This window comes from Coturnix japonica, chromosome 3 (genome assembly GCF_054131305.1).
Source record: "Coturnix japonica strain WE chromosome 3, WE-NBRP24, whole genome shotgun sequence".
In the NCBI taxonomy this organism is placed as follows: domain Eukaryota; kingdom Metazoa; phylum Chordata; class Aves; order Galliformes; family Phasianidae; genus Coturnix; species Coturnix japonica.
Window position 1 is genome coordinate 46703108 of NC_140665.1, and position 22315 is coordinate 46725422.

General features: G+C 37.0%; 1 protein-coding gene across 5 annotated transcripts in view; it reads left to right on the forward strand.

The window, feature by feature from the left end:
• Positions 1 to 22315, forward strand: part of MTHFD1L (methylenetetrahydrofolate dehydrogenase (NADP+ dependent) 1 like) — a 134701-nt gene that overhangs the window by 31373 nt on the left and 81013 nt on the right. For 2 of the 5 annotated variants that reach the window (XM_015858104.3, XM_015858105.3), the window contains exons 13-20: positions 1697 to 1743; positions 3694 to 3801; positions 4601 to 4675; positions 6069 to 6171; positions 7911 to 7987; positions 11193 to 11333; positions 18384 to 18452; positions 22183 to 22239. In XM_015858104.3, the coding sequence (XP_015713590.2) occupies positions 1697 to 1743; positions 3694 to 3801; positions 4601 to 4675; positions 6069 to 6171; positions 7911 to 7987; positions 11193 to 11333; positions 18384 to 18452; positions 22183 to 22239 (677 nt within the window). Of the gene's footprint in view, positions 1 to 1696; positions 1744 to 3693; positions 3802 to 4600; positions 4676 to 6068; positions 6172 to 7910; positions 7988 to 11192; positions 11334 to 18383; positions 18453 to 22022; positions 22158 to 22182; positions 22240 to 22315 lie in introns of those variants that run through there. The other 3 variants (XM_015858106.3, XM_085541494.1, XM_085541495.1) reach the window with 2 other exon arrangements.

A 22315-nucleotide genomic window follows, 5' to 3' on the forward strand; every position in this document is an offset into this window, starting at 1 on the left:
GTAGCCTATTTTACGTAGGTTGCTCTGAAAGTAATGCCTTCCTCCTATTTATTTCTATGGAAACTACAACAGTTACAAAGAGCACAATAACACTATCTGATAGGAAAAATTATTGGCTACAAAAAACTATTTTTCAACATAATCACTACCGTTAGCTATGCCTTTTTGCCACTGATACACAACAGCTTGCATGTCATGTTTGTAGATATCTGCAACAGTGGGCGTGATCCACTGTTTCACAGCTGCTATGATGGTGTTTTTTATATGATGGTGTTTTTGCACAGTCCAGCTTTGACTGTGCTGACATCCACTGTTTGGTCTCCATGAACATTCATAAGCACAAATGAGTGTCAATAGGTGCACTTTCTTTCACTTGAAGGAATTCAGTGATCTGCATTTGCTTCATACTTGCTTCCATGTCAGATGCCTTTTTGTCAGGCTGCCCCTCTACAGTCATTTGTTACCTGGCAACAAAATGTAATAGAATATTTGTGGGAAGTTTCGACATTTACTTGCCATTCTTCCAACATCTCCCTCTGATATCACAGGTCAACAGGATAAAACAGGAGGCATTTTTTTCAGAGCAACTTTCCTATTTTCAAGTAACTTACAATTGAGGGTTTCTTTCACGCATCTTCCTGTACAAGGTTCATACTTCATGTACTTGTGTGTATTGATAATGCATATAAAAGCTAAATGTAATGAAAGACATGGGGATTAATTAGCCAGGAGGTGGCTCTTGTGGGTACACACCTTTCCAGCCTATCCCATCCTTGGAGATGCTCTAAAAGACCTTTCTAAATGTAACTGTTTAACGCTCTTTGAGGAGCAGTCCTAAGTTCACCTATATTGTATTGAAGTAACCAAACCAATGAAGCTGACGGTGATAAGTGTAGCTCTTCTTTGCATGCATTGTATATCTGGCTAGGGCTGAACTTATCAGCTTGAATTGTCCCCCAAATTCTGGGCTGCTGCACTTTTGTCTAGAAGGGCTTGAGGGCCAAGTAAGAGCCAGCTAGAGTTCAAGCTTCTCTTCAATGCTGATTGGAAGTAATAGTCTTTTTTTTTTTTTTTTTTTTTTTTTTTCTTTTTTTTCTTTTTTGCCATTTCTTAGCTGAGACTTGTGCCTAACTGGGCTAACGCTCCCCATCTGCTCTACTTTGCTTTGCTGAAGTTTAAATTAACAAGTTTGATTTCAGCTGGAAGGCTCCTGGTGCTTGGTGCTTCTCAACCAAGACTGGTGCATGTGAGTGCATTAATCCCACCACTCAATTTCTGTGTAGGCTGCAACAAACACTTTTGCCTGTAGTGTGGAAGGCAGTGGGGAAGGAATGCTCAGGGAAGGGTGTGAAAATTTCATTCGGAAGCAGTGCTTGCTCATGACTACTGTCTTTCCACCCAACTGCTGCATGCGCATGACCATGCCCTAACTCTGTAACCCGTGTTTAGTCAAAGTCTGGGCCAGCTATTATGTGAAAGCTTTCTTTTCAGTTAAACAATTCCTATTTTATCGCCTGATGAAAAATGCAGAATTATGGAAATCCCGTTTATTTAGGTACATCATTTATTCCCTGACAGAAATCTGAATACTGAGAAAGCGTGCCTTCGAAACTGTATGCTTTAGTTTGTATGTTTAAGGTGTTGGTTTTTGTGCCCAAGACTGATGCATGATAAGACCACCTGCTTTGTTGTGCAGGTGGAGCAGCTGGTGGTGGATATGCTCAAGTGATTCCCATGGAGGAGGTGAGACTACAATGGAGACAGCAAAACACTGTCCCCTGGGAGGGGTGGGAAGAACAAAGTGTTGGGTGCAGTGTTTGGTCTTTGGTGAGAGTCTTTCTGGAGAGCTGGTGTGGTCTTTACCATCTTCATGTGGCTGCTCTGAGTTGTGTCCAGACTGTGGCACAGGGTTGGAAAGCCACTGCACAGTTCTTGTATGTGCTTGTAACATCCCAGCTGTTAATCACATGGCACTGAATATGAAAGAATTGTTTTTTCATTCTGAATTAATCTGTAACTTTCCTCTGCCCACAAGCGAGTGGCTTTCTGTTGAAAATGGTGTTACCACAACTTTTCAAAGACTTCTGGAAATCATGTGGGCTCTTGAAGAATCTGTCTGTGTGGGTGCTTTCAAAATACTCCCACTGTGAAAACAGCAATGTCAGCGAAGCCTTTGTATCCCTTAACACAGCAGTCACCATGCTAAGGCTAAGGGTTCTGCAGACTTACGAATGAGCTGAAACATAGACCATGTGTTGTGTTCATTCTTAGCTGGTGGTTGCCATCTACACTTAATGCCTCACTCAACCTCTTCTTTGCTTGCATTTCACATCACTGTGTGCTCAAGGACATGTGCGCACTGTAGCAGACAGTTGACTTTTGTTTTCTGGAGGGTAAAATGCAAGCATGTTCCCTGAGTGAAGAGGCAAATTGGAATGGTTTAGTTCATCTAATGTGTATGTTCACTATGCTTGTTCAGAACTGCACGATGGTTTCGCTCCACTTTGTCTCCTCAGTACAAGAGGAATGTGGACATACTGGTGAGAGTCTAGTGCAGAGCCACAGGACTGACTAAGGGACTAGAGAACCTCTCCTTGAGGAAATGCAGAGTGAGCCAGGACCGTTCTGTCTGTAAAAGAGAAGAGGATGAATCTTATCAATGCATATAAATATGTGAACAGAAGATGCAGAGGAAGTGGAGCTCTTTTCAGTGGTGCCTAATGCCAGGACAAGAAGTAATGGGGATAAACTGGAACATGGGAGGTTCCCTCTGGACTTCAGGGAGCATTTCTGTTCCTTGGGAGTGGTGGAACACTGGCACAGGCTGCCTAGTGAGGCTGTGTAATCTCCTCTTTGGTGATTGTTGGTGACATGGAGTTGGTCCTGGGGAAGCAGTTCTGCTTGAGCAGAGGGATTGGACAAATGACATCCAGAGGTCCTTCCCAGCTTGAAACAGGCTGTGGTTCTGAGGCAAGAGAATTCCATGCTGATGAAATGCCGTACTGAAAATGCACAGCTGGTCCAGAATACTCATGCAGCATTTGGAAGCCTTTTGCACTTGAGTACAGTCAGTCAAGTGCTGGTGTCAGCTGTTGGTGATGCCTCTTAGCTGTCAGTACTACTACAGTGCAATTAAAACTGACCTTCCATATCTATGGAAATATATGTCTATGTAAAACAAGCCCTGATCTAATCAAAATGGCCCATTTCAGTTTTTTACCCACAACTTTGTTGGACAAACTTTGCATCAGCAAATTTTGTGCCTGGTTCTGCCTGTTCTCCTGTGACTTGCAGAAAGCTGACATGAAATCAGAAAGCCAGCAGGCATTGTATTCTTTGGGGGATTTGGCAAAAACCTGCTCAACTGATCCAGGTCACATTCATGCTGCTGGTAGAAAACTGATTTAGTATCAGCAGAATAGAACTGACTTTAATGGGTCATTTAGGAAAGAATTAAAACATCTATGGCTTTGTTTGACTAAACTGAGGGTAGCTGACTAAGTACTTGGGTGAAAACAAGACCTTCCTACAGCTCAGTGCATTCTCAGCCTGTGATGTTTCATCTACATCGGAGACTAATTTCAGCTGCTACCTCAAGGATATGGTGGTATTTTTTCTTCAATAAATGTCTGAGATTAATAGGTGGAGTTAAAAGCCTTTTATTAAAAGAAGTTTGTAATTTTCACTGTCTAGTTCAATCTTCATTTGACTGGAGACATTCATGCGATAACTGCTGCAAATAATTTGCTGGCTGCTGCTATTGATGCTAGGATCTTGCATGAGAACACTCAATCCGATAAGGTGAGAATTGTTTTCTAATGACAACACGATATTCTTTTCATTTTTTCATAAATTGCATTTCAAATTATGTAAGTTGGCTGTCTTTGTATTTTCACTGAGTGAATGGAAACAATTGCTGAAGCCATACTGTATTCTGCTGGGAAATACTGCTTATAGAATATACTTTTCTGGCAAACATCTATCATAAGACAGTCTGAAGATAAGAATCTTCTGTCCAGAAAATTATCAGCTGTTTCAGACTGTACTAGAGAGTCTACTGAAAGATATTTTCTCTACATATCTTTTTTTAATAATTCAGACAGTCGTTTAAACTTAAAAATTGTCCTTCTGATACAAAGTTATGTGTGATAAAGAAGATGTAGTAAATATAAACTAGATCCTCTTCTCTCTACTAAGTCTTTTTGTCGTGTTAAAACAAAAGCTAACTTGAGTATTTAGAGGGAGAAAATAAAGAAATTGCAACTTATTCTTTTTTTTTTTTCTTCCAACTGAGCTAACCTACAAATAATAGTTACAATTTGAGTAATTTGGCCCTTTTTTGGAACTTTAAAGGATTCCAACTTTCAAAACTAATGCATATTTTTTCTGTGAGACCTAGAAACACAGCGATTTTGATAATTGAATTTAGGCTATTAGATAAAAGGCATTGTTTAAAAGCCTACTACCTTCTCAGAACTCTTTCAAATCAGAAGTCCACAGCTTCTGTTGTTGAGAAATTCATACTGAGACTAATCTAAATAAAAGAAAAAGAACTTCTTATTTTAAAAACTAATTCTTTTCTTTGTATTTTTTTTTCTAGGCCTTATATAATAGGCTTGTTCCAGTAGTTAAAGGTGTGAGAGGATTTTCTTCTATTCAGCTTGCGCGTCTGAGAGTAAGTTGTTAATATTGTTTCTCTTTAATTGTGGGATGTCTTTATGAAGGATTCTGTTGTGCAGTTGGGAAATTATTTGACATGAGGGGCCAAGTTTGTATGAAACTCCCATGAGTTTATTAAGTCCAGGCTCTTTCAAAAAGCATCCTCTCTAAAGTAATAGCATCTGGGTCTGATATTATTGTCATAACTAGCATTTTTACTATTATTTTCTCCTGAAATAAACCAATAATGTTTTTCAAGCATAGTGTCTTTACGTATATTAGAGTTTTAAAATACTTTTCCTATTATAGTAAAGTCATATTTGAAAGGATGTTGCAATATTTTCTGATTTTGAAAAGTTTATTATAGCATATACTGATGGGATTTTGTTGATGACTATTTGACAGTGTTCTTTCTGAGGGACAGAATTATATTTGTTTGCATAGTATTTCTGCATCCTGTTGTGCTTCCATAAGAAATTCATATGCAATTCACACATGAATAATGTATCCAGTTTTCAAACTGCCATTCAAATAAATAAGTAACCAACAATACAATCATAACTAGTGTTAAGGAGAGAAAATACTAACCCCTTAACACAAACCTCAAGAACAACTTCATTCTTCTATGTCCATTTCCATGATTCTTGTTGGTTTCTGAGTCCTGCTCAGTATTGTTTCAGAGCCACTGGATGGCAATGGATAGCTGCCAAGTGCATGCAGAGCTGCACTTGGAATTAGGGGGTGAAAAGGAGGATAAAGGTAATACCAGCTTCTGTTGCTTAAAAGTACTTTGTGCTGCCTGGTTAATTCACTGGGGAATGCTTCCTATTGCCAGAAAAAAAATGTTGAAGACTGCAGTTCTTAAACACAATTTACTAATTCATACATCTTTATGTAGAATCATCTAAAAAAATGTTGGGTGTTGCTGAAATCCTGAATCTATAAAAACCAAGATATATTGGCTAATTCATTATGCATCACTGAATTTATGGGCTATCCAAGCAGAATTTTTTATTTCATTCAAAGTTGATTCATTCAAGATGATACATGGGATGGGTCTGTCAAAGACTTTCATAACCTCTAGAGCAAGCAGGTAATAATCTTTTTTATATTAGTGACTGGTAAGGTTGATTTTTCCCTTTGGTTTACATTGAGAGTTTCTTCTGTATCAGAATGAGATCTCTCATGTACTTGTCTATGAGTATTTCTCTTTTTTAATTGCATTTCTTCATCACCAATGTTCCTGTTCTGATGCCTCCCTATGTGCTTTTTTTTAAAAAGAAAGGGTTGATCCTGACTTGCTACTTTCACAAGTGCATTCATAATGTGGGTGAAGTAAGCCACAGCAGCTATACCATTTGAAGCAAAATAGCCATTTAATTGCTTTTCTTCAACTACTTCTTCTGTAGAGACTGGGAATAAATAAGACTGATCCTGAGACTTTAACAGAAGAAGAGATCAGTAGATTTGTGCGCCTTGATATTGACCCTTCTACCATAACATGGCAAAGAGGTATGTAATCAGGAAGCTGCACTTCAGCTTGGCAATTGTACTATTTGCTCAGTGCTACCTGAATCAGAGCTATCTGCTCTGTGAATCTAAGAACAACTCACTTACAAGAGAGAAATCAAAGTACAGAGCAAATATAGAAGCAGTATATTGCTCTTTAATTTGGTTAAATATCTGCTGTAATTCAAGAGACTTCACTAATATTCTGAAGGATAGATTGTGACAGTTTAAATATGTCCCTTGTCTCCCTTACATATTAAAGCATGTTAAAACTGTATTTTCTGTGTATTTCACATATCTTATCTTTCTTTTATTAACTGTCTGCAATGGTTATGGAATTGTTTGTAAGTTTTTATATGTTTTATTCTGCCATTTCTATTAGTACTGTAGTATTTTAAAATACACAAATAGAAACTAAAAGGAATTAACCAAATCTGTGTTGTATCACCCGTTAAATGGAATTCCTGAGAAAATCAAGGGCCTGAGTACCATGTAGAGGGTGGAAAGCATATATGGTAATTATGAAAGCTTTATGAGAAGTGCCCAGTAAGAGGAAGTGGCCAGCATACTCACAGCACTGAATTCGGACGTGTGTAGGATTGCGAGTCAAAGTCCCTCTTCTGTAATTACGTTGTCCTGTACTGGACAAACAAATTTGTTACTCTCCAAAAGCAGGAAAAGAGGGAGGACATGGTGTATCTAATCTTTTATACAGACAACCTCTTTGGATATCCTTGATTCTCAGCCTTGAAATGAACAGGATTTTGATCTACATCTACCACAAGAATGACGTAATGCAAGCTAGAGATTGAGCTGCTCGAGAGTAGCTTCCACCCTTTCTTTTGTAGAGCTACAGAACCCTTAAGAAAGAGGGGGTCTGTTTTTATATGCTACAGAGATTTTGTATTCTGTAGGGATTGCCCCTTCTGGGCATGACAGATCTTGGAGTTCAGTCTCTCTTTCTAACAGAAACATCCTCCCGGTGTTTCCTCCTTAGAAACATCCTGATACATTCTCAGCAGATGAGTGCTTTTGATGATTCCCCCTCCTTTTTGTATTCCTACTAAAGCATGTCTGAAGTTGCGTATCGTCAGTGCATAACGTGGATTGCTGTGATTGTTAGTGAAGTTAGCAGTTCCACAGGACAATTTGGGCATGCCCTTGTAATACTTAAAGTCTTTCCAGTTTAGAAAGACAGTTGTCTAAAATTGAAGTTGTACTCAACAGCAGATGGTTGGTCCTGGCAATTGAAAAAAAACTTCCTTTGAAAACTGTGCAGCTGAATATGGAGTTACTGTGCAAGAATGTAACTTGTGTGGAGGAACCAATGTGACAACAATTATCATCCCTTAAAAGAGAAACAGAACAAGGTTAAGTGGTCTTAAGAATCGATTCTTTACAAGTTAAGAAAGAAGCAAGTGATGTGAGGTAGGTCTGAGGTGCATTGTAGCTATAAAGGGAGATTTTTCATACATTAGTAAGGTATTAAGTACAGTAGAATGTTGAGTACCTGTTAGCTGAAAATCTTGTTCAGAAAAATTGTGCTTTAGTTGTTTCAACCTGTTTTCTAATGGTATCAAGTAAAAGGCAGAAACCATGTCAGTGCCAATGCTGACATGAGAAAGAATGTTAAGCAGTGCTTTTCAAGCAGCTGAATCTTACATACGTAACAACAGGTATGCCTGACGATATTGCAGATCTCCTAGTCGTTGTTAATATGTTTTGCTATTTGCTTTTTTCAGTTGTGGATACAAATGACAGATTCTTACGCAAGATAACTGTTGGCCAGGCAAATACAGAAAAAGGATTTGTCCGTCAGGTATGTACAAGTAGTTAATACATCACATTTTGGACAGGCTTTGCTTCAGAGGCTGAGATGTTTGTTATCCTGTAATTATTTCAATGTGTCTCTTTGAATTGCAGTGCTAACATCTGTTGATACTGTATAGCATTCTTGCAGTGCATCTGATTGTGTTAATGAGTAACTGAAGTTTCAGGAACAGAAATCAGTGTTTATTGTACAAAGTGTTGAAAGAACCTGAAAAAAAATTTGTTAGCAGTTCAACCATGTCTTCTTATGAATATAAAAGGTATGTTCGCCTTTTATAAGGTTAATCTGTACCATTTTTCTCTTTTATTTTATTTTTATTTTATAATCCCTCATAGCATGTATGTAATTTACATTACATTTAAATTTAGTGTTTAAAAAAAAACGTTAGAGAAGAGGGGGAGCACCATATGTTATTGGTCCAATTAGTGAGGTTTGAAAATGACCATTCACTTTTTATTGAAGTTTTCATTTTCCTATCATGCATCTCAGCTTTGGAATGTAAAAATGTAAGAACTTGGAGCATGTGCTTAATTTTAATATGTTGTCTTGAAGGTGTCATTCTGAAAATAGTGGGTGTACTTTTCAGCAGTGTATAAAGCTAACCTATGTTACCATATGAGAGCTTCTGGAAGTTTTTTAAAGTCTTACTGATAACTTGAAAGCCAGATTTTACTGACTCTATCTGATGAACAAGTATTCATGGTGTGGTTTGGGCAAATCCATCTGTGAAGCAACGCAATGTGGAATAGCTCTGCCAGGTGGAACAGGGTCATTGCAATGATGTGAAGCTGCTGCTAAATAGATGATGATTGAATCTAGCAGCCTGGATAATGAAATTCATATTCTGACTGTTATTCAATGAAATAAGTAGTTATAGTGGCGTAGATAAAGTTTTTCTTCTTTTTGGAACTCTTATCTACTTTGTAATTTCAGACCTTCACTGAGCTTTGTGCCTAAATAAAGAGAGCAAAAAATAGTGCTAATGTTTTTGTTCAATTCAGTATGTAAGACAGTCAAACCAGAAGGAGAAATTGAAAGGAAATGCTTATTTCTTTTGGTTTTGAGCACACAGGGTAGAAACTTTTCTGTCTGTCACTTATAAAAAACTCAATATTAGATGAGACTTCTCTGCTAATGGGCTGGGGCAATACTTTGGTGCAAGTTTCTTCAACACTGGAGACAGTTTCACATGTTTAGGTTTCTTTCAGCCTGCCATTCTTAGCATGCAGCATTTTACCTGCATAATTACGGTGCTGGATTAAACACAGTCTGTTTTACAATAGAGTACTAGTTGACATATGCTGTCAAATGCTGCTTCTGTACTATTTTGGCTAAAATGACCTTGATGCATTAGGTTTAGATGCTTTGGATTGATGCATATCCATTTATATTTTAACACACAGTCTTACTGACTCAAGAAATAGAGAACAGTTAGGAAAATTCATTATAGGGGCTAGCCAGAGATCCAGATAAAACAGGACTTCATGGTTAACAGATGCATTCTATAAACATTTGGAGTGATGTTCTAGCACTCTTAAAATCAATGACACCTGTGTAAAATAGCAGAGCACAGCGGGCATAAAAGTATGCATTTTAATGAAGAGGGGTGCTGTGATTTCTAAAGAGTATTACATGACTGATGGCCTTGATCCTGCAATTGAATCCATGTGGGTGGATCCTTTCATCAATAGAGAACTGGCTTTACAGCTAAGACTTCTGTCAGCGCTTCCTAGGTGTGTAAAGGTTATTAAGAGTTAAAATAGCATCTGATAGCAAAATCTTTTGTGCCTGTTTTTTCAATTAAATATTGCCACTCTGAGCATCTACCTGGGATTCTTTTTCTGACCTTACAGGTTTATACAAAAACTTCAATTACTAAAATTTAATTTTTGCCTCCCAATAAACGTTCTGATGAAGTTAGATAATATTCCACTGTATGGATTAGGCATAGATTTCTGAGGTGTATTTCCTGTCTTATGTTGTCAGTGGCTTATAGAGGTTCTCTTTTTAACTTCAGAAAAGATAGTAGCTTCCAGGCCATCTCAACACTGTAAATTGTGCGTGCAGTTGTTTTTTTGCATATGGAACTGCTACCAAAGGGTACAGAACATTTATATTGTAACCTTAGTATTTCACTGGAATAGCTATTCTGAAAATCTCAGCTTCAGCATGAATTCTTATTTTTCCATATTGTATGCATCTCCCTGCTTTTGTCAAGTCCAGGAAATACTCCCGTGTCCCTCACAAGTTTTGACTAAGCATGCAAGTACATAGAGGCCAGCCTCAATAAGAGTGCTCTGGGCTGTAATCATCATGACAGAAACTAAAGACAGGCACACATGGAGAAATTGTTCTCATTTTTACCCCCATTTCATTAATGTATTGTGCTATAAGAATATGCTTTTCTTTTCTGTTTATATTCTGGCAGCATGTGGCCTTGGCTTTACTAATAGGGAATTGTTACAGTCCTGCAAGTTCTAAAATAAAAGTACTGCTGAGGTACTGCACCATTGGTTGTATTTTTAGAGGAGTATTAGGACTGTTGCAGTATATAGCCCTTATTTTGTTTCATTTTGTTGTTGTTCCTTTTTTCCCTAGCATATATATATTCAGTTTTTAAAGGGTGGGAGTGATATGTTTTACATCATCATAGATTGAGCATAAGACTTGGCAGTCTTGTAAATTTTGAATTCATATAGAAAAAGAATGATCAAGTGTAACAAAAATGTTTTTGAAACCAGAATTAAAAAAAAAAAAAAAAAGAGAGAGAGAGAGAGAGAGACAGAGCGTTATGGGATGGGGAAAAAAAAATACCCTCCAAAACCAATGTTGTGCTCATGCTAGTACAGCTAAAAACACATCTGGTGATTTATTTATTTATTTATTTTCTACCGAAGAAATTCTTGGTCCTTCAGGGAGTTTCTGCTGGGGATAATGTGAGGCAATGGCCTAAGCACTCTACAGTATTGGTCCCCAAGTAAATGAAGTGTAACAGAGAGCATTAATGAAGAAATATAAGCAAAGTGTTTTACAGTTACTTTAGCTTGAGTAATCTCAAAACCTGTGGGTTACAATTTAGAACTTGTTTGAATTCCAACCTTAACTCTATCTTTCCTGAATCTGTTCCCAATGATTTCCTGTGAGTATTTGACCTGACTTAGATTTGACTCACAATTCTCATTTCTGTTTACAGGCTCAGTTTGATATTGCTGTTGCAAGTGAAATTATGGCCATCCTTGCACTTACCACTAGTCTGGAAGATATGAAGGAGAGGCTGGGGAAAATCGTGGTGGCTAATGACAAGAAGGGAGAACCAGTAACAGCAGATGATTTGGTATGCTTAGTCCTGTGTGACTGTGAATAAACTGTGATTTGTTTGTTTTGCCTCTCGAAGCATTAGAAAGGCAGGTGCATGCCAATCTTTATGCTTTGAACGGTGCAGTGAAAGATCATCTGGGCCAAAACTTGCATGCAATGAGAACAAGATGTAGAACTTATTCCTCCAAGTCTTCAGGTAACATCTGGTTCATGTGTGTCTGTTCTCCATAACCTACTTGGATACGCTTCTGCAGTTTTTTTAAGGCAAACAGTTTTGGTGTACTGAGTGAGTCAGAGAGAGAGCTGGTAATCTTTGCTACTGTGTTTGTGAAGAGTGCTCAGGTGTTATGGTGATAGTTAACACATGAATGTTTATGACACTAGATCAGAATGAAAGCAAACTATTCTTAATTATTAATAATGCTTGGGACAGTGTTATCCCTCATGTTATTAAGTCATCACTCATTCTCTACTTCCACTTATGTAAGAGATTAATTTGTTCTTTCTTTATGTCAAATCCCAGCCCTTATAACCAGACTGTAAGTGAGTAGACAGTGGTTGCAAGCGCATAGTGTCTGGATAGGGAGCTAGGAGATATGGCTTAGGGGTTTTCCGTAGGTATGGTAAAGGGAGAACGGTTGGACTAGATGATCTATAGGTCCTTTCCAACTTTGTGATTCTATGATTCTATACCTGTTTCTTTATGGCTGGTTCTTGTTAAGTCAAAAGTTATACCTTGCAATCAAAGTTTGTGCCACATAATGTTTGTTCATTGTGAAGGACTACTGCACAAACTTACTGCATTTTAGAATCATAGAATGGTTTGGGTTGGAAGGGACCTTTTAAGTTGATCTAGTTTCAAGCCCCTACTATAGGCAGGGACACCTCCCTCTAAATCAGCTTGCTCAAAGCCCCATCCAGCCTGGCCTTGAATGCTCCCAGGGAGGGGACATCTACAGCCTCTCTGGGCAATCTGTTCCAGTGTCTCACCATTTCCTAAACTCTAGTTTGACGCTACATGCTTCTTTTTGAAGCCAGTTCCCCTTGTCCTGTCACTACATGCCCTTATAAAGTGTACTTTCCCAGCTTTCCTGTAGGCCCCCTTCAGGTACTGGAGAATGAGAATGAGCAAAAAGACACCTTGTCAACAAAATCTGCAAGCCAGGATTATCTTTACAACCATAGTAGATTCGATTTTAATAAATAACTGAAATTATAATATGTAGCTTTCATAGTCTTGAGACAGAAATTAAGATAGGAGTATGGAAATTTTTAAGTATGGTTATCATTAAAATTAAAGGTAAAAACTACACCCACTTATGCAGCAGACTTCCATTTTAAGGCATTTTTTTCATCTGTCCTAAATTTTATGGTATCCTTTATGAAGAACTACATTTAATGTTCTTGATGACAATTTTTTTTTTAAATTTTCCTTTTGAATTGCATGATTTGGACTCAACTAGCAGAGGGTGGGGTAACAAGTTAGCTTCTGATGGGTAGAGTGGGCAGCCCAAGTTAGTGAATACTTTTGAGTTTAATCATTGTGTGTTCATTTCTTTGTAGTTATGAATGTTGGTGAAAAAGTAGGATGCTGTGATACTGGGTTTCCCAGCATCAAGGTCCCAGGTATTAGGCCGTTTGAGGTTTCTGCTAAGAAATGTCCTAAAAGGACAAATTATCAAATTGAATGCTAGTTACTTTGTGCAAGGTGGAGCATGATCATGAATAACTGTACTGTACTACACTTGTGAAAGCATACTGCAGAAAGTTGAATGCCCTGGAAACAATAGCAGAAGATGTATTATCGAAGACCATACGATGCCATAAGTCATACACATGCAGAATTTCAGTTCTGCAGAGTGGTGCTTCAACAACTTTTCAGTTTTATACCTAGTGGTGATGAGTCTGTTGGAATAGCTTACAACTAAGCCTTCTATTTCTAGACTTTAATCTTAATATGCACTCTACTTCTGCTGTTTGTGCTGCCTATGTAACTAACTGCTTCTGCAAGCTCAGCTTTAGACTCTTGTTGCTTTGGACTGCTTAGGTTCTGTCTCCTTCTCATACATATTAGAAGAGAGTTCTTTCTGGATCAAGGGGAAGACATCTTTGCTTGTGATATAGCTGTCCAGACTAAGAGCCTGATGCAAAGTGTATGTGTAGTTACTACATCCTAGGTTGTAAGCATACTGTGAATTGCAGACAAAGCTTTATAGACAGGATGAGGCAGAATGAAGCATTCACAAATGAATATCTGTGAACTGTAGCTTTGTTGTTTGTTTTTTTTAAGTTTAATATCTAGAATAAATTTTAGGATGTGATAAAAGGTTTGAAGTGAACCCATTCTCCTCCTGAATTTTCATTCTTCTTCAGAGTCAGAGAGGAGGCAAAACAAACAAAAAAACAGTTCCCAAACCTTTACAACTTATAAAGGAAAGAACTCAAGACAATGGAATGATAACTTACTTTTCCAGTACTCTCATTCCAAGAGCAGTTCAATCATTTTGGCTTACATCTTCATAAAACAAGATCAAGATTAAAAGCTTGAATCTACCATTGTTAGTTTAGTATGGTACGTTTTAGCCCAAAGAACTGCGGTTGCTTATAGTTTTAACAAATTTTAACAACAGCTTTATCATGAGAAGTACTCACACAACATGACTAATGGGTGATGGTCAATCCTACCTATAACTAAAAAAATAAATAAATTCTGGAGCTTGTCTTTTTATATATGTAACGAGGTTGAATTTATTTAAGTTTAAATGTTTGACAGTAGTCCTTAGTTCACTGAAATCTATTTGAACCGAAACCACTAAACCCTTCTCTGTGATTTGTTTCCAGAAGTACACGCAATATACTTCACAAAAACACAATTGCTCTTAATTTTGACTTTATATTCAATATATTTATAATAATACAATGGTAAAACCTAAAATACACATTGGTAGATATAAACCAGATGCAGCTGCCGGCTAGGGGTAATAGAAAAAAGATAAATTGAATATTTCATGAGTTGAGAAGACTTCTTCCACAAGAGTAATGGATTAAATATCTGGCCTCTGTAATGAAATGTACAGAAGTCTTTGCCAAAATGTGGTGTTCATTGTACAGTATTTTGAAGACTGAATTGGTTTTTGGCTCTTACAGTATAGAAGACTTTTGATGGACACATGCCATATCTTTATGTGAAATTAAATGGGTATGTATGCCCTAGATTAGTATTTCAGCAGCTATGAAAAATATTAAATAAATGTCACTATTTTTTTAAAATAAGACTTCTCAGTTTGCTTTCTGTACCATGCTGTTCAATTTCAATAATTCCAAGACAGAAAAAAGCTTCATATTTATTTTTATAAATGATCTCTCAGCTGAATATGTTTCGTTCACTGGTTCAACAGAAACAGTGTGTGCATACTTTTACTTTAGACACAAGTAGTTGAAGCCCTTCTTGGTTTATGGTTTAAGGTTCAGTTTTTTCACAGAACTGATACTGCAGAAAAATATTATTTTGTTAGAGACTATAGTTTCAAAAAAAAAAAAAAAAAGGAAGTTATATTATTTTTCTTATAAAAAATGCAGTGTTTCTTTGTCTTTCAGTCTGTGTAACCCTTATTCATTTCTCAGTAGTTACTTTCAGTGCCTTCCTTATCATCTGTTGCTGGCTTTCATTTCCACTCCTGATAAACTTCAGAGACTGCTCCTGTGGAAGTGATTTTGAAAGTGGATTTTCATCTAAGTTTGCTTTCCTGTGTCGTGTAATTTTAACTTACATTTTGCTCTGTGATCTTGGTGTTATCCTGGGGAGCGTATCTGCACCCATGACTGTTGGAAGGGGTATTTTCAGAAGTACTTGATCACAGTTCCAGTAGAGAACACGGGAGAGATGGGTGTCCATGTTACATTCGATAATGAGTCCAGCTTCTTTCTCTTAACAGTCAGTGATCCTTAAGCTCCTTACATACTTAATTGGTGTGTGTCTTAAGTGTCTAATTACTTTATGGAAACATCTACCTACCTCCTTTGAATTAGAAAAGGGAAACTAATTCCTCAAATATCTTTGCAAATCAGGTCCAGTGAGATGTGGCAACTGTTTGCAAGCTGCTTGAAAGACGTGGGTAGGAGGGAATGAAAAATTTATTTTGACAGATTTATGGCAGACAGATACGGAAATGTAGGCTAATTTATTATTTTTTTTCTTAACACAAAATGTATTTAAAACCATGAAGGCAGATAGATATGATGGATATAACTGGAGTCTTTTCATCTCCCTTTCTTTGTTTTCAGCAAGGAATACAGTGATACAGTGAGCTGTGTCCAGATGTGTCTCTAGTATCAATTAAGTTTTTGATAAAGTGGAAATGTGTAGAAAGTATTTGGATTTTTTTTTTCCTTCCTGTTTTACCTGATTGGTAAAAAACTATCAGAAAGCAAAGGAGAGAAGATACAAGTCATTATTGACTTGAAGAGGAAGGGGGGGAAAAAATATCCCTTTTATTTTTTTTCTTTATCTTTGTTGTCATCATCATCTTCTCCCCCCAGGTCATCTTGCCAGTCAGTGTCTTTTGCATTCTTGTTCTGAATAATGAGCTTGGTGGTCTTGACAAGCATGAAGCAGATGACAGAAACTTCTATTCAGGTGTTACAGCTGGCATGAGTTAACACTTGTCAGGCCTCCAGCGGGTTTCCCAAGAAGAGCATTAGGGCTGATCCCTTGCTGCTCGGTAGTTAACCTTGCCATTGACCAGTTGGTAGACCTGATGTAAAGTTTTCTGTTGTCATTTTTTCCTCTGAAATTTGAATCACTTTTACAATTGCAATTGCCTTTTACATGTTAAGATTGTAAACTACTTCAGTGTCCGTGCACTTTTAAGTATCAGCAGCTGTTTCTCTTTTAGCATAAAGGCGCATGGCAAATGAATAACTTATGTTATATCACATTGGAAAAACTGAGATAGAGGAAGAAACTGAGTCAAATCAAACAACGTTTTTCCTCAGAAATTTCTGTTGCCTGTTACCTCCTGTCAAGTGCATATATATGCTCCTGTTTTCTGTGAGACAGAACATGAAGGACTCTCCTAGGTATTACAAGGCTATGTTGCTAGCAACTAGGCATAACCATTGTCTCATTCTGTGGTGGTAAAGTGGAATTGTGCCACTGATCTGAGGAAAGCTGTATCAACTGGCTTGGAAATGATTTAAAAAACAAAAAAGAGCAAAACAGGAAAACAACAGGCTTATTGATCTATTAGTTAGATGTATTGAAAACTGATTTTTTTCATGGATTCAGATTCCACATTGTGATAAACAGTGGAGAGAATGTATTTGCTTTCATAAATTAGAAGGATTAAGAGCTAGGTTTTAATGAAATTTGTTCCATGTCATTTTCAATTGTTGGATGTTGATCTGCGAACTCACTATTTTATTTTGTAAGTTCTTCAAATTTTAGAAGTGAATTAAATCATTTTTTAAAAAAGAAGCTATCATATTAAACAGATTTAATATTTAGTAGCCTTAAAAATATGCTCTCTTTAGAAAAAATTTTGAGACAAAATTAGATGATAACAAAGGAACAACAGTAGTAGTTGTTCTCCAGTTCTGAAGAGAGAAGACAAGATTGTTTTGCTACCTGTTTCATATTACATCCTTGTGAATCTGTTGGGGTTTGCAGATGGTAGGACTTTCCAAAATGGGGGAAAAAAAAAACAAGTCCTTCCCTTAACTCTCCTCTAAAGTAACACTTACTGTGCTTTAGTAGGAATCAGTTGTACTGTTTTGCTTTTAATTCATTTTTGTCTGAGGTCAAACATAATCCTTTGTTTTCTTGTTGAGTTCAGATGTGATACTTAGGGGAAATTTTAATTCATATAAAATGCTATATTTGTGTAATGATTGTTAACTTTAGTGTCTCTCATCTATCTATTATGTGGATTTTACCACAGTGTAATTTTAGCACAGACACTATTTTTGTTGCTGTTCTTTGAAGGTTAAAGTTTGGCTCCTAATAAGCTACTCAGATAACAGATCCATGGTTTTCAACTTTCATTTTAAACACTTTATGGCAGCTTTTATTTTCATTCAGCTTTAATGTTTCTTTTGAATATAATAATGTATTAAAATCTTTTGTGTTCTCTGGCAAACCTTTGAGTTATTCCTAGTAAAACTGCTACTTTTTGTTTTTAAATCCTTGACTGAGTTCTTTCGAAAACAAATAAGTTCTCTTGTCAGAATCTAAATAATTTAGGAATAGATAGGAATATATGTTTTGTGGTTTCTAGATATCATTCTGTTTGTAGTCTGATTGTGCTGTGCATAGTCTTTATTTATTCATTTATTTTTAATAAAATGGACATTGAATTTTAGTGTAAATGCTGTATGAGAATGTCACAACTTTCTCATTTAAAATTTATGCTTAATACCCAGCAAAAAATTTAGTGAAGAATAAGATGTTTTTTAAAACTAGAGCACAGTGATTCCTTCAGGTCCCTTTGTCTTCTTGTCATCACAATGAGGCACTTCTAATTTTTTTAATCTCAGGATGCATTGCTATCTATTCTGTGCCTGCTTTCTTCCTGTGTCTATTACACATATAGGTCTTACAAGTTACCCTTTCTAGATGCAGCTAGCTATTGATTCACAGTATTGATTCTGTCTTGAAAGAAATACATCTGTCATTTCTTTGGGCAATCTTAACAAGTTATCGTCATCTTGCTTTCTCAAATCTCAGAGGCCTTGGCTTCCAATTCATCTGTTATTTCCTGTGAGTGTCTTCATGCTGATCACTTAATATTCCATTTCTGAAAGATACTAACCTTCTTTCTTTAATCCAGATTGTACCCAGAGTACAATCAACACTATTTCTGGCATTGTAATGCAATATGCTAGAAATCTTGAGGTAACTTCTAAATATGCATGTCATGAAATACTACTTGTCCATTGTAATTTATGAGCATACTATCTCCTTTGGACTGCAAGTTGTTGGTTTTTTTTTTTTTCCTGTTTTTACTATACTTTCGAGTGTAGCTCAGAAACACTGCGCTTTACAACTTTTTTTCTTTTTTTTTTTCAGGGAGTAACAGGTGCTTTGGCAGTTTTGATGAAAGATGCAATTAAGCCAACACTAATGCAAACATTAGAGGTGAGTATGGCTTGCAGTTGCCCTTCTCCAGCTTTCAAATTTCACGTTGCCCTTGCAGTACTTCCCTCCAGTGACCACACTTACCTTTCAAGTTTAAGCCAGGGTCAACTCGATAATGGCATTTTAGCAGATGTTAACTGATAACTCTAGTTGCATTTATACCTTTTGAGTCTTGTTTTTAAAAAATTTTCTTTGTTTGAGATTCGCTTTAGTCTTAATTTTGCTTAGAGCTGCAGTAAATTGCTGAAGTGCTTCTGAGCACACTGGAAAGCAAGTTGGACTTCTGAGTCATAGACTTCCATCTGTTTCCCATCTTCCTCTTGTATAAAAGTTTCCTTCTTATGTGTTTGCTTTACATGTATATTCCCATGATAGTTCCCACATCCTATCATTATCAGTGGAAGGTGGATGCTTCACTGAGACCATTCTATTCATAATTATATTTTGTGCCATTTAGAAATGCAGAAGAGTCCTTCTGCCTGTTTACAGATTTTCAAAAAAGGGCTAAAAACCACTCTTTCCGTAGCACCTTCTGGGCCTAAATAAAGCTTTTCTGCTGTATAAAGGAATGACTTACGCTTATCCTACTGAGCTTTCTTCCAGCAGCTCGGAGAAAGCAGAATTAGTGCTTCCTGACGTAGTGACTGGGTTGACTAGTATTGGCTTTTCATTAACAATGAATTACATCTGTGAGGGCAGGAAGAGAGAAATATGGGGAAATAATTGAAAAGATTTTGAAACAAACATATTTGGAGAAAAGTAAATGTATTTTATTGAAATTTTGACTGCCTCATGTCTCACACCGTTCCTTGTATGGTGAGGAGTTGTGGAATGCGGAAAGATATCAACACAGTCCCTAGCTGATATGTGTCTTTTGAAAGCATATCAAAGTCGTAACTACATTTTAGCTTTTGTGTTAGGATAGTAACAACTTGCTGTTCTCAGGGAGTATTAGAATTTAGGTCATAGTACGTGTAGCTTTGCTATAGGCGTCCTAATTTGTTTCTTCTGTGAAAAAAAATCTGTTCTTTCATGTGGCTGTGTGAACCATATACATGTGTCAGAAGTTGATACAAAGAATCCACCGAGAGAAACTAGAGGTCAAATAGAATTCAAAATGTAATGGCCAAAAATATGTATTAAATCACTACCAAGATAATATATTGCGTGTTAAGCATCACTGACAAGTTAGCATATTTAATTGCATTCACATACTTGTTAGAAAATACTGTTTTGTCATAGCACTCTAAAAGACAATTATAATTATAAGAAGAGATTATTTCATTGGTAGGCATTTTGTTCTGAGACTTGCATGTTTGTTGTTGTGCTTTTTTCCCACTGTATTTCTTTATATTCACTATTCTTCTGCCATTTCTGTGGTACTCTTTCCTAGTTCAAAATGTGATATTGCTGAAACATTTCCCAGCTTTTATCAAACTCTGTTGCTCGTTAGGAGGGCCCTGACTGCAGTATCCAAGGATATGTTTCCCCCAAAATTACTCTTGCTCAGTTATTTTTAAGACTACCAGCAGCTCAGAAAGACTGCTTCACACTCTTCCATTTGAGGACTTTCTTCACCCTTTTAATAATACTGGCTTGCAAACTAATATTAGTCATTTAATATTAAATCTCCAGATTGTCTAAATCTTTTCGAAGATAATATTGTACTTTAGGTGGTACATGTGCCTCTTGGACTGCAGTGTTGCAGTGTAGAGGTACAGTGGTCTACTCTTGCTGCTCATGCCATTGTTGCTGTTCTTGTGCTTCGAGTTTGTTTCATGTTCCATTTTGTGAATAAATAGCTCTTATTATTATTGATTTACATTAACAGGTTGAGTAGCTAATTTGGTAACTCTAATTTTTCCAAAAAAGAAAAGGGACACATCTGTTTAGTCTTCCAGAATGATAGATTTTAAACCAGGCCAACCATAATGTACTCTGAGGCAATGGATGTAATAATATCTTTTCATCTAAGAATAAATGTCTTTCTGATGTGTGTGAATTACAAGTATTCTTTTCTTAGAAACCAAAATGAGGAGATGTGAAGCCCAAACTTCATTTGAAATAATCCTAATAAGCAGCATCCAGAAGACGAGGAATTTCAAGTTAACAAAGGTGTAGTAATAGCAAGTGACTGGGAAACATAATACTGCTTCCTTCAGGGAAAACAATTATTCAGTGTAAGTGTAAAGACCTTTAGCACCAGTACTATGAGGTGACAACAGTAACATCAGAAATGATCCTGTGATAAGAACATTCAGTGTCTGCAGCACAGAAGTGGTGGGAAAAAAAACAACAACAATAAAATAATGTAATTACACGGAACACAAACGTAGCTCAAACTGTGCCATGAACCTGTTCTGCAAGTTAGGGATGAAACTTCAGCAAGGCAGGTCTGCTTTGATGCTGGTGAATGGCAAAAAGACTGCCTGAGGAGGGGTAGCAGGAAGGTTTCTGGGTGACTTCTAGCTGATATTGGCAGTTAATTTAGTATACTGTAAATATTAGTGGCTTTGGCTGCAAGTAGCCATTATTGAGAAAGCTATAATCTGATCAAGAGCCTGTATATGGGTATGCTGTTGAGCTGTGGTGGTGTGAGGAATTGCTTCTAAGATCCTCTGAAAGAGGAAGAAGAGTGACCTGCTCAGCAAATGTGCACTAACTTTGAAAAAAATATTTGCATGCAGTAGAGAAGAGGTCTTGAAGTTGAAAAATCAAAAGTGACTGAATAGCAGTCCTGCATGGAACTGGTGTGAATGTTGTGTATGCGTGTTTATTTGTTTTTGTACAGGAATGGAGAAGTGTATTTTAATTTGCTCTTTTTGAAGATGTTTCTTGCTGGGTTGACTTCTGTCATGATACTTTTATTCTGTCAACAGAAATGCCATCTCAAGTAGTTAGTGGTTGTCTGTGTTTTATAAGCAAGAATGACAGGAAAATCTCCAAATGGAAAATACGGGAAATGCTAGTTCAGTGTTGTAGGCTCTACCTACAATAAATGTTGGCTTCAGCAGAACTTATATCTAGTTTTGAAGAACTGAGATTACTTTGTTTGAATTGCACATAATGATTTTGTAGTGTTTATCCACATTTGTCATGACAGATTTGCTCCATTGTGAGCCAATCCCATAATGTTTAGCCTTTATTTATACCATGCGTAACAGAGCAGCTGCTGTATGGGACAACTTTTTGTAGATGCAGTCTGGCTGCTCTGCGATGGTCTCCTCATGTTACATTCAATGTATTACTCACAGTAAAGATGGTAGTAAGTACTATAAACATCCTTCTAGCTGCCAGATAACTCTAGATATTTATTGACAATCAGAGTTTATTTTCTTGTACTAAAACTTGGATAATAAAATTTCCTGTTCTGAGAACAGTCAACAGAATGTACCCCTGTGCCATTCTTTGTTTTCTGACATAGCTTATTAAGAATGTAAAGAAAATAAGTGAGGTGGCTGGACTGATACAGAGTGACTGAAGTTGGCTGTCTATTCCCAGCTGTGCTAGAGGATCCTGGGGCTCTGCTGGAGTTTACTCTCTTAAGTACCTAGACTATTCTCCTTCTAGGACTGCCACATAAAATGACTTATTTCCACATCAGTAGTTTAAAAGTGTGTTTTGATTTCAACTGTATGGCAAAGAGTCTCTTTGGTGCTGGTATTCTGCATGTTCGATCCCACAATCTAAATCTCTTCCCATTCGTGTTGTGTGATTGAAATCCTGGAAGAACAATTGTGCTGGAGATGTTGTGGATTTCCTGGACCCTCTGTGCATAGCTGCTGAGGTATGGGCTGGGCTGCCCTTTCATCACCTGTGCTTCTGCTTCCATGTGTCACCTCTGCTGATGTATGTGCTAGGTT